General features: G+C 39.6%; 1 protein-coding gene across 8 annotated transcripts in view; it reads left to right on the top strand.

Moving 5' to 3' along the window:
* Positions 1-11,264, top strand: part of LOC130367054 (uncharacterized) — a 42,201-nt gene extending 30,937 nt beyond the window's left edge. For all 8 annotated transcript variants that reach the window (XM_056569432.1, XM_056569430.1, XM_056569433.1 and 5 more), the window contains 5 exons: positions 1,670-1,726; positions 3,836-3,910; positions 8,022-8,087; positions 8,499-9,205; positions 11,093-11,264. In XM_056569432.1, coding sequence (XP_056425407.1) covers positions 1,670-1,726; positions 3,836-3,910; positions 8,022-8,087; positions 8,499-9,182 — 882 coding nt within the window. In that variant the 3' untranslated portion in view covers positions 9,183-9,205; positions 11,093-11,264. The remainder of the gene's footprint in view (positions 1-1,669; positions 1,727-3,835; positions 3,911-8,021; positions 8,088-8,498; positions 9,206-11,092) is intronic.
* The last annotated feature ends 938 nt before the right edge of the window (positions 11,265-12,202 follow it).

Raw genomic sequence — 12,202 nt, 5'->3', positions numbered from 1 at the left:
AGTGCATTGGGCAAAAAGGTACACAAATAATAAGTACATAGTCGGGGACAGGTCAGAAACATAACGGGGGGAAAACCAAACAACCAGATAGACCAGACAGGATATAAATATACAAACAGGGCAGGATATATCGTACTAACATACAGTTCAGAAACCGGAATCAAGATAAACGGTAGATATGAATAAATGAACACAAAACAGGTCAGAAAACACAGAACACTATTCACACTGGACACTGAACAATAGAAATATATTACATGGAACACAAGACTGAGAACCAGATGAGTCTTAACAGACTCCAGAGAAAATTTCAAAAGCCAAACTCCAAAACATGGAGGAATATGGATCAAGATAACAATCAGGAATATTACAAAACCAAACTTCTTCATAAAATGGAGAAATACGGGTCAGGACTCTAAACAGGAATACTAAATACAGAGCACGGGTACAAGCAAGACTCACAGTGTGAACACAGACTAATATATGAAAAAAGTACTAAAAGCCAACAGATGTACCTAAAACCAAGCAGACTAAAATCAATATCATAAACAGGAATCAACCATGGATAAAACTCAGACAAACAGACATAGCAAAGGTAAAACAAATAACCAGCACTGAGTTCAGCAGAGCTCGGGTTTAAAAAACCCCACCCAAGTTCCGATTGGCTAATAACATTAACTATTCCATAGCCAGGGAGAATAGCACAGAAAACAGTTCATACATAAAAACAAAGTCTGAACAGGGCCTAAACGGAAAAATGCAAAAACACAACAACAACGGACATTACAATGTAGAAGTGAACTAACACACTTCCCCCTAGGTTCCTTTGCCCCTAGGCTCCCCCTAGGTTCCTTAGTGTAGATAAAGTCCACTCACCTTTTAATAATCTTCTTAATCCCTTACTGACATCTGCTGTTTTTATATGACTCTGTCCAGAAGCACTTTCCACTGCAAACATATACATGGTGATGACACAGGCTAAAAATCTTTAAATCACATTCAATTCCCTGCTACAATGGCTAGAACCAAAGATAATTCCAAGCCCTACCTTTCGATGCTATAGACAATATAAACTGCAGCAAGTATTTGTAGCAGTCATATCACAGAAAAAACAAATGCTTGTATATGTTATGCACTAGGTCATGCAGATGATTTACATGTCTTTTTTATGTGTCTAGATTCTGTATTCCGTTCACAAATCCTTCTGTATTATTGCTCATCTACTACTCAGGAATGGGCATGTCTGAGGCTGGGGACTCTCACGATCAGGCATCTTATCCCCTATCCTTTGGATAGGGGAAAAGACGTGTAAGCACCGGAGAACCCCTGTAATTCATTCACTGTAGGCTGTTATGTAACTCCCTCTTCTCTGTTTGTCCCAGCAGAAGCAAAGTACTGTACTGACTCTAGAAAATGTGAACATGACTTTTATGCTGTAACCCCCCCCCCTCCAAAAAAAAAGCAAAACTGCAGTTTTACCACTGCCTTTCAAAAAAAAAATAATACATTGTTTTTAAACAATTATAAGCATCCTAAAATTGGACCATTGAACAATCTAATCCCATACAGTTACTGTTATTAAAAAAAAAAAAAGGCTAGTGTGAAATGTTTTTTTTTCCAAAAAAGTTGCTTTCTCTAAGACAAAAATGTGGTTTTATTTTCCTTATAGTTGAATTGCCTGGATGTTGACATTCAGAATAAAGAAATATTCAAAGAAGCTTTATTGGTAATGTAGTTTTCCTCCTTCATTTCTTTTACTATTATTTAGCTTCATAAGGCAGTTAGTGACATCGCCTTTTATGTGACCCAAGACATATTGGGTATGAAAAGACTGGTTGTTAGGCACAGTGTCCCAAACAACCAGACTGTCAGATATGACTAAATAGTGTTGCTCGTGAATATTCGCAATTAAAATTTTATTCGCAAATATCGCATATTTGCGAATATTGCGAATATAGCACTATATATTTGTAATTACGAATATTCATTTTTTTCGCATATGCGAAAATGTTTGCGCATATTCTCGAATATTAAGTCCTCCCTTCTTTAATAGTATAGGGAACTGTGACTAGTGAATTAACTCTGTGATTTTGTGCCCATTGAAACCAATAGGCCCATTGTGGTCTATGGGGATCTGCCAAGACAGTCCAGGTTAGCTTACTGTTTTACATGCCGTGAGATCCCCATAGACCACCTATGGTTTCAATGGGCAAAAAATCACCGAGTTAATGCACCAGTCACAGTTCCCTATACCATTAAAGAAGGGAGGGCTCAATATTCGCAAATATGCGCACATGCGGAAAACCAGTGTAGAGGAAGAGTTGTGCAGTTGACCATAGCAACCAATCAGATAGCTTACTTCATTTTTGAAAAGGCCTCTAAAAATGAAAGAAGCAATCTGATTGGTTGCTGTGGGCAACTCAGAAACTTTTCCTCTGGACAGGTTTTGATAAATCTCCCTCTATGGGGGAGATTCATCAAAACCAGTGTAGAGGAAGAGTTGTGCAGTTGCCCATAGCAGCCAATCAGATTGGTTGCTATGGGCAACTCAGCAGCATTTCCAGAAAAGTAAAGTTAAACCACAACACTGTAAAACTCTGGCCTAATCCGGGACTCGAACCCATGGTGGTGTCCCATCCACTGTGCTGCCAAGATGGTCCTGCGTAGCTTACTGTTTTACATGCAGTGAGATCCCCATAGACCACAATGGGCCTATTGGTTTCAATGGGTGAAAAATCACAGAGTTAATGCACTAGTCACAGTTCCCTATACCATTAAAGAAGGGAGGGCTCAATATTCGCGAATATGCGCACATGCGCGAATATATTTTCGCATATGCGAAAAAACCTATATAACGAATATGCGAATTTTGCAAATATATGACAAATATTCGTCCATATATTCGCGAAATATCGCGAATTCGAATATGGCCTATGCCGCTCATCACTATGATTAAATTAAGATTCTATTTGGAACTGTTAAAGGGGTTGTCCAGTGAAAGAAACAACCTGTGTATGGTGTCAAAAAGTATAATAAAGCAACTTTCTTATATAATATTATTAGCCATACTGCAGAGATAATTTATAATTAGCTGAGCTGTCTGGCTTGTAGCTGTGATATCCACTCACATCCGTGCCCAGCTTCCTCCCTTCATGCCTCTTGCCTCCTGTATGCTGAGAACCATCCCATATTTGTGAAGAGGGGGAGCTCATATTATTGCTCATTAGATTTTAAGGCAGCAGGAAGTCTTTCTCAGATAAGATAGCAGTGAGCATTTTCTGATGGAAACTACTATGACTGAGAAAGGCTTATAAAAGGCCATATAAAAGATGCATCAAATTACAGTTCGACAATACAATCCTTTGGAGGGGGATGGGGAAAGAGGTAGATGGGAGGGTGAGTGCAGCACGGCACAGAGAGAGAGAGACAGACAAAGATAATTTCACACATCATAGACCTGTCTGTAAGTAAGAGACCTCTCCTAGGGCTTTATACACAGTTTAGACTGCTCACTGTTGTTTTTTCATGCATTCCAGGCTTTATAGTCTGGTATCGAGACATGTGTATGGACATTAGGCTCCACCCAGCAGTTCTTACAGAACTTCAAATTATATATAAACCATGCAGAGCTGAAATCTGCTAAAATTTCCATATACAAGTTATATAATGGCCAGAAACAGTGCTGTTCCTTATGTACGCACACAGGACTGCTTATCCTAAAATCTCACCTGAAATGACAGGTACACTTAAATATATAATTTCCAATTAATATTTTTGCTGCTACATTGCTTGTTTGTCCTCTGGTATACTATAATAAAATATTTATCTATTACAGAGAAATCAGCCTGAGTTAGCTGCATCATTCAACGCAGATATGAGTGTACTTATCAAGGCCGTATGTTGCTCAGCGGTAATTTACATATATGTTTTTTAATTCTACTCTAGCTAGTATTATATAGGTGGAAAACAAATTTTGTATAAGTGCATCAGAATAAGTGTATAAGAGCTGAGAGGGTGCAGATAAAGAGAGATAGGGGCAGGTGCTTCTAAATGTTGATAATGATCTGCTTAGCGCTCTGTAGTATGGGGAAACATCACAACAAGAAAGCGACCGCTTCCCTCCTTTGTGGCGACTGACAAGATGCTTAATTTTGCTTCTAAAAAGTACAACTAAACGATCCTGAATCTCGGAAAAATGTTTTATATGAAAACTAGGTTATGGTTCATTTACCCTAACATTGAACAGTCATAAGGGCCTAATGACCAGGAAAAGGTTGGAGGTACACTGTAACTTATAAAATACTACTAAGGAAATATTTATTATGCAACAAAATCGAAAGATTTTGATCATCTGAAAAAAATTTACTTATACTTTTCTAAGAATATGAATAATCCTAAAATTCTGGTATAATGCATGTAAAAGAATGATCCTTAAAGCACTATTGTATTACATACAGCATGAATTCCATGAAAGATAGATATATAGATAGATGATAGATAGATAGATAGATAGGAGATAGATGATAACATATATACTCGAGTAAAAGCCGTCCCGAATGTAAGCAGAGGCACCTAATTTCACCCCCATGTCATCATCCAGACCCCCGTCATTAACACTCCCTGTCATTCACACCCCCTGTCATCCCCCCCCCCCCCCCCATCACTGCCTGTCAATCCCTTCAGTGGTCTTCAACCATCGGCTGTCCGGGCATGCTGGGAGTTGTAGTTTTGAAACATCTGGAGGTCCGCAGGTTGAAGAACACTTCCGGGCCTTTGTCATCATCCAGACCCCCCTTTTGTCTTCTACTCACCTACCCAGTTTCTCGGTGGGAAGGAAGGGTGAGCTGGTCCGGGCCGTCCATATTCGACCACCTATGCTGCAGGGACCGTCCGGTGGGGAGGGTTAGTTGTTCCAAGCTGTCCATCTTCACCGGGATGCCCTCTTCTCTGCTCCAGGCCGGCTCCAGACAAGTGACGTTGCCTTGACGATGACGCACAGTGAAGTCCCTGCGCATGAACGTCCCTGTGCTCCGTTGTCAAGGCAACGTCACTAGGTGCAGTATAGTTCCCCCACATTAGGTACAGTATAGTTCCCCCCATTAGGTTGTAGTTCCCCACATTAGGTGCAGTATAGTTCCTCTACATTAGGTGCAGTATAGTTCCTCCACATTAGGTGCAGTATAGTTCCCCCACATTAGGTGCAGTATAGTTCCTCCACATTAGGTGCCGTATAGTTCCCCCACATTAGGTGCAGTACAGTTCTCCCACATTAGGTGCAGTACAGTTTCCCCAGATTAGGTGCAGAACAGTTCCCCCGCATTAGGTTGTAGTTCCCCATATTTGGTGCAGTATAGTTTCCCCACATTAGGTGCAGTACAGTTCCCCCACATTAGGTTGTAGTTCCCCACATTAGGTGCAGTAAAGTTCCTCCACATTAGGTGCCGCATAGTTCCCCCACATTAGGTCCAGGATAGTTCCCCCACATTTGGTGCAGTATAGTTCCTCCACATTAGGTGCCGTATAGTTCCCACACATTAGGTTGTAGTTCCCCACATTAGGTTCAGTATAGTTCCCCCACATTAGGTGAGCAGTACAGTTCCCCCACATTAGGGGTGCAGTACAGTTCCCCCACATTAGGTGCAGTACAGTTCCCCCACATTAGGTGCAGTACAGTTTGCCTACATTAGGTGCAGTATATTTCCCCCACATTAGGTGCAGTACAGTTTCCCCACATTAGGTGCAGTACTGTTCCCCCACATTAGATGCAGTGCAGTTCCCAAACATTAGGTTGTAGTTCCCCACATTAGGTGCGGTATAGTTCCCCCACATTAGGTGCAGTATTATTCCTGCCATTAGGTTGTAGTTCCCCACATTAGGTGCAGTATAGTTCCTCCACATTAGGTGCAGTATAGTTAACCCACATTAGGTGCAGTATAGTTCCCCCACAGTAGGTGCAGTATAGTTCCTCCACATTAGGTGCCGTATAGTTCCTCCACATTAGGTGCGGTATAGTTCCCCCACATTAGGTTGTATTTCCCCACATTAGGTGCAGTATAGTTCCTTCACATTAGGTGCAGTATAGTTCCTCCACATTAGGTGCGGTATAGTTCCCCCACATTAGGTGCAGTATTGTACCCCCACATAAGGTGCAGTACAGTTCCCCCACATTAGGTGCAGTACAGTTCCCCACATTAGGTGCAGTACAGTTCCCTCACATTAGGTGGAGCATAGTTCCCCCACATTAGGTTGTAGTTCCCCACATTAGGTGCAGTATAGTTCCCCCACATTAGGTGCAGTATAATTCCCCCACATTAGGTGCAGTATAGTTCCCCCACATTAGGTTGTAGTTCCTCACATTAGGTGCAGTATAGTCCCCCCACATTAGGTGCAGTAAAGTTCCTCCATATTAGGTGCAGTATAGTTCCCCCCATTAGGTGCAGTATTGTTCCTACACATTAGGTTCAAGTTCCCCACATTAAGTGCAGTATTCAACCCCCACAGACATACAGCCTCCAGCCTTATACAGTTTATGGCTGGAGTCTGCATGTCTGTGTACTGCCCCACTTCAGTGTTTCGACCACCGCTCCTCCGATCCTGGGACCGGGGTCACGATATACTGCTATGGTCTTTAGGCCATAGCACTATGTCCCGGGAACTAGAGTAGCGGTGGTCGGATCACTGAAGATTACGTTCAACTTGCCATGCGCGTTGTCCTCCTCTGTTCATATGGGCGCACGCACGGGACGTCACTGACGTCCCTGTGTGCACTACCTCGCGGTGGTGAATGTGACGGGGGTGATAAGGGTGTGCCCAGGCATACACAGCACACCTCGTGCGCATGCCTATGTAGATAGATATGAGATAGGTAGATATGAGATAGATAGATAGATATGATATATAGATAGATGTGAGATTGATATCTATCTATCTCATATATCTCATATCTATCTAATAGATAGATACCGTAGATTAAAAAAAATATATATATAACTGCAGCACACAAGGTGTCTCAGTGCAAAAAAAATGGTTTTATTCCATCTTCAGCAAAAAAAATACACAGTGCAACGTTTCAGTAGGCTCACAATACCATCTTCAGGCAGAATGAATGAACACACACTGACTCTTAAATAGCCACCGAATCAATAATCTCATCAAACAATTAGTGTAAACATCATTAGAAAATATAAGGTGCCAATACATTAAAAAAAAAGTGCTTGTATGTAATATGTAATTACATACAATAAAGTGCATAATACATAAATGTGCAAAAAGGCAGATGTAAGGGATTTGCTGACTTTAACCTCTTTCACACAGCAGATCCAAGTGCTAGTGCAGTTAAAAACAAAGATTAGGACATGAAATAATGGGCGGGGCACTCACCCATTTACTGTATGTAAACAAATTGCCTATAATAGATACAGTAAATAGGTGAGTGTTCTGCCCCTTATTTCATGTCCTAATCTTTGTTTTTAACTGCACTAGCACTTGGATCTGCTGTTTGAATGAGGTTAAAGTCAGCAAATCCCTTACATCTGCCTTTTTGCACATTAATGTATTATGCACTTTATTGTATGTAATTAGGATTATGCACAAGCACTTTTCTTTTTATGTATTGGCACCTTATATTTTCTAATGATGTTTACACTAATTGTTTGATGAGATCATTGAGTCAGTGTGTGTTCATTCATTCTGCCTGAAGATGGTAGTGTGAGCCTACTGAAACGTTGCACTGTGTTTTTTTTTTTTTTTTGCTGAAGATGGAATAAAACCACTGAGACACCTTGTGTGCTGTAGTTATATTTTTTATCTTGAAGTTGGAGTTCTTAACCAAGTCTCCTATGGCTGCGTGCACCTAAAGTTACTGCTGCTTTTCTGTGGATGTGCTGCTTTTCTACATGATCGATAGATTTTGAAAACAAAGTACATTCTGAAATTAGGGATAATGGTTAATAGGTAAAATGAATTTTCTAAAAAAAAAAAGTAATTTTAGAATTGTATGTGGTTTTCTTTTTGTCTTCCAGGATAAGCTTATTAGTACAGATGGCTTGTCCCTTATTTCCCTATTACAGGAAGTGCTTCCTTCTTTGGTAACTGTTCTTTTATATTACAAACTCATTCTTAATGCTATATATATATATATATATATATATATATATATATATACACGCGCACACACACACACATGCGTGTCCTGTATGGATTGTAAATCTTTGTAAAAGGAAAAGGAACATCATGACATCATACAAACACAAAAAGACAACAACAGTATGTGTAGTAACATTAGAAATTCATTTTAGGAATGACTTGTCACCCTCAGAGTATGGAGGGCAGAACATATATATAATATAATATACATAAATAACTGATGGCAGATCTCATTAGTAAAGGTGATTAACACAGTTTATCTTCTAATGTCAAGGGATATTTTTGGAAGAAAACAAATGTACATTACAGTTACAAACACATTTTATTTATATATCTTTCTTTCTCTTTTACAGACTGGCTTACTCGGTTCTCTTGTGAATGCAGTTACAAATACTCTTGGCTCAGTCCTTAATGTAGTTTTTAGCCTTGTTAACAACGCTGGTAGATTAGTGTTTTCTGTCACCAATTTAGCTACTGGTCTTGTTGATAATCTTGTGGATGGTGTTCTGGGTGGCAGACTTCTTGGTGGTGTTCTGGGTGGTAGTGGTTCAGGTGGTGGTGCTCTGGGTGGTTTAACTGGAGGTGGTTCAGGTGGTGGACTTCTGGGTAGTTTAACTGGTGGTGGTTCAGGAGGTGGACTTCTAGGTAGTTTAACCGGTGGTGGTACAGGCGGTGGACTTCTGGGTAGTTTAACCGGTGGTGGTTCAGGCAGTGGACTTCTGGGTAGTTTAACCGGTGGTGGTTCAGGCGGTGGACTTCTGGGTAGTTTAACCGGTGGTGGTTCAGGCGGTGGACTTCTGGGTAGTGTAACCGGTGGTGGTGGTTCAGGCGGTGGACTTCTGGGTAGTTTAACCGGTGGTGGTTCAGGCGGTGGACTTCTGGGTAGTTTAACCGGTGGTGGTGGTTCAGGCGGTGGACTTCTGGGTAGTGTAACCGGTGGTGGTGGTTCAGGCGGTGGACTTCTGGGTAGTTTAACCGGTGGTGGTGGTTCAGGCGGTGGACCTGTTAACAACCTTCTTGGTGGCCTCACCAGTTAAATCATCATTCCTTCTGATTACAGGTAAAATATTTTTTCTTCTTTAGTCATTTTAAATGCTTGAAACATGTATACAAATAAACAATATTAGCCAGCCATGTTTTTATTTTTTATTTTTATATTCTCTCTCTACCTCCTTTTACTTCATATAAAATCAAATAACAAATATGTTAAACTAATATTTTAAACTATACAAAAATGTCTCACATATTTAACTAGAATAGGCCTCAAATTTTTAGTAAGTAAAAGAGGCACACTCCACATTTGAGGTCTAAATGCATGTGCTGTAAACAGGCGCATATGATGTGTGATTGATCACCCACAAAGGAGGAAAAGCTTTTCCCAAGGAATGACATATTAAAATATTACATACACACATGCATATATATATATATATATATATATATATATATATATATCTTACCTAGTATCTCCTCAACACAGCCAGACTAGGCTGCACTATGTAAGAATGATTAACCCTTCTGTTGATTGTTTTATATATTAGTGATGTCTAGTTGATATTGATATTACACATTTTAAAGGGGTACTCCACAGGAACATGTTTTTTTTTTGTTTTTGTTTTTTAAATCAACTGGTGCCCGAAAGTTAAACAGATTTGTTAATTACTTCTATTAAAAAATCTCAATCCTTCCAGTACTTATCAGCTGCTGTTATGATCCACAGCAGCTGATGAGAACTTCTAAGTAAATTTTTGAATTTCCTTTCTGTCTGTCCACAGTGCTCTCTGCTGACACCTCATTCATTTTAGGAACTGTTCAGAGCAGGATAGGTTTTCTATGGGGATTGGCTCCTACTCTGAACAGTTCCTAAAATGGACAGAGGTGTCAGCAGAGATCCCTGTGGTTAGGCAGAAAGGAAATAAAAAAAAAATGCTGTGGATCACACAGCAGCTGATAAGAACTGGAAGGATTAAGATTTTTAATAGAAGTCATTTACAAATCTGTTTAACTTTCTGGCACCAGTTGATAAAAAAAAGGGTGTTTGTGTTGTTCTGATTCCTGACAGTCCACCTGTTGGGTAGGTTGCCAGCATAATATTATATGTGGAAATGCTTTCAGGGAGGATAAGTAAACTGAATGGTCTGTAGTGCCACCCACTATCCAAAACCATTGAATTAAATGGTGACATTCTGTATTCAATCATTACTAGAGAAATGTGCTACATACATGCCAATTTGTGCAGCTATTTTCATTTTATAGGGCTGTTATTAAGTAGCATATTGCTCAACAGGCACACACAACCCTAAAATTACACACTGTAATGTACACTTTAAGACCAAAATATCCTTTGTAGGGAAGGCATTGGAAATGAATAATTTGACTATTATCTCATTGGCGACTCATAAATGTATGGTATGTGTGCCATCAGGGACTATGAAGCAAGCTGAGGAGCCCAGCTTGCTTTTAAGGTGGTGGGAGTCGGCTGCTAACAGCAGCTAACACTTACTGTTGATGACCAATATGAGGGACCACACTGATGTTGGTCATTTAACCCTTTACATGCTGTCATAAATAGCAATTTCCCAGTGGCCATCATGGGGTGCTGATCAGTAAATATGGCAGGCAAAATAGCTCTGCTAGTAGAGCCTCTACTAGCAGAGTACATTTCTAACTAAATAATGCAATGCCATAACATTGCATTGATCAGTATAAGCAAACCAGTAATTGCTCATAAAAGTCCTCTATGATGACTTAAGTGTAAAAAACGTTTATAGAAATATAAATAAACCTCTTCCCTAATAAATGTTAACATTACCGTTTTTTCCCCAACATGACTTTGCATCCAATCTGCAAAACACATATTTTTGAATCAAATATTATCATTTGTCTATAAAAATGCAATGTTTATCAATATTGAAGAAGAAAAACTGAAAATATGTATATTTTTCAGGCACTTCAGTGATTCTCTTCACCAAGAAAAAGAAGTGAACAACAAAGAGTCTGTCCTCTAATATCCAGATGATTTTTTCTTCTTTTCAAATTATAATACTGTTTCTTCTATAGAACTGTGAATGGTTTGCTTTCTCTAAACTTGAATCTAATCAAATAAATAAAATAGATAAGCATAACTTCTACTGACTATAAGTGTTTATTGAATCTACCATCATATTCTTACATAGAAGCAAAGAATGTGTCACAAATAAGAACCATTTCACCCATCTAGACTGCCCAATATTCAAAAGTCCCTGGTCTTATCTTATATGAAAAATAGTCTTATTCCAACCCTATCTATAATTAAACTCCTTCACTGCATTTGCAGCTACCGCTTCTGCACGAAGGCTATTCCATGCATCCACTACTCTCTCAGTAAAGTAGTACTTCATGATATTATTGCATAACTCTTTGCCCCTCTATCTTAGAACAATGTCATCTTGTGGTAGTTCTTCTTACTTTAAAGTGTACCACAAAAAAGAAGTAATATGTTATTCAGTACCTAATCCTGACCATGTGCATCTATTTTTCATGCCTCTAACACCTATACATATTTTAAAAATACCTCTTCTATTAGCTCACAGTGTTAGAATCCTCTAAGTGGAAGGGGGCATGTCCCTCCCATGAGATGGTGGGAGGTGATTGGTGTGTTTGCTTATGCAGTCATGTCCATGAGTCATCTCTTGTCCATTACTCCTGGACAAGCCTGATGTTGCTGCAGGACTGGTTAGTGTCCCAATACATATAGGGACCCATAGAGCAGGATTTTCAAATAAGCTCAATATTTTTTTCATATCAACCGGCTCCAGAAAGCTAAACAGATTTGTAAATTACTTTTATTAAAAAATCTTAATCTATCCAATAATTATGAGCTGCTGAAGTTGAGTTGTTCTTTTCTGTCTGGCAACAGTGCTCTCTGCTGACATCTCTGCTTGTCTCAGGAACTGCACAGAGTAGAAGAGGTTTGCTATGGGGATTTGCTTCTACTCTGGACAGTTCCCGAGACAGGTGTCATCAGAGAGCACTTAGACAGAAAAGAACAACTCAACTTCACCAGCTCATAAGCACA

This window comes from Hyla sarda, chromosome 4, assembly GCF_029499605.1.
Source record: "Hyla sarda isolate aHylSar1 chromosome 4, aHylSar1.hap1, whole genome shotgun sequence".
Taxonomy (NCBI): domain Eukaryota; kingdom Metazoa; phylum Chordata; class Amphibia; order Anura; family Hylidae; genus Hyla; species Hyla sarda.
The sequence above is the reverse complement of the archived record's forward strand: the minus strand, read 5'-3'. Positions and strand labels throughout refer to the sequence as shown.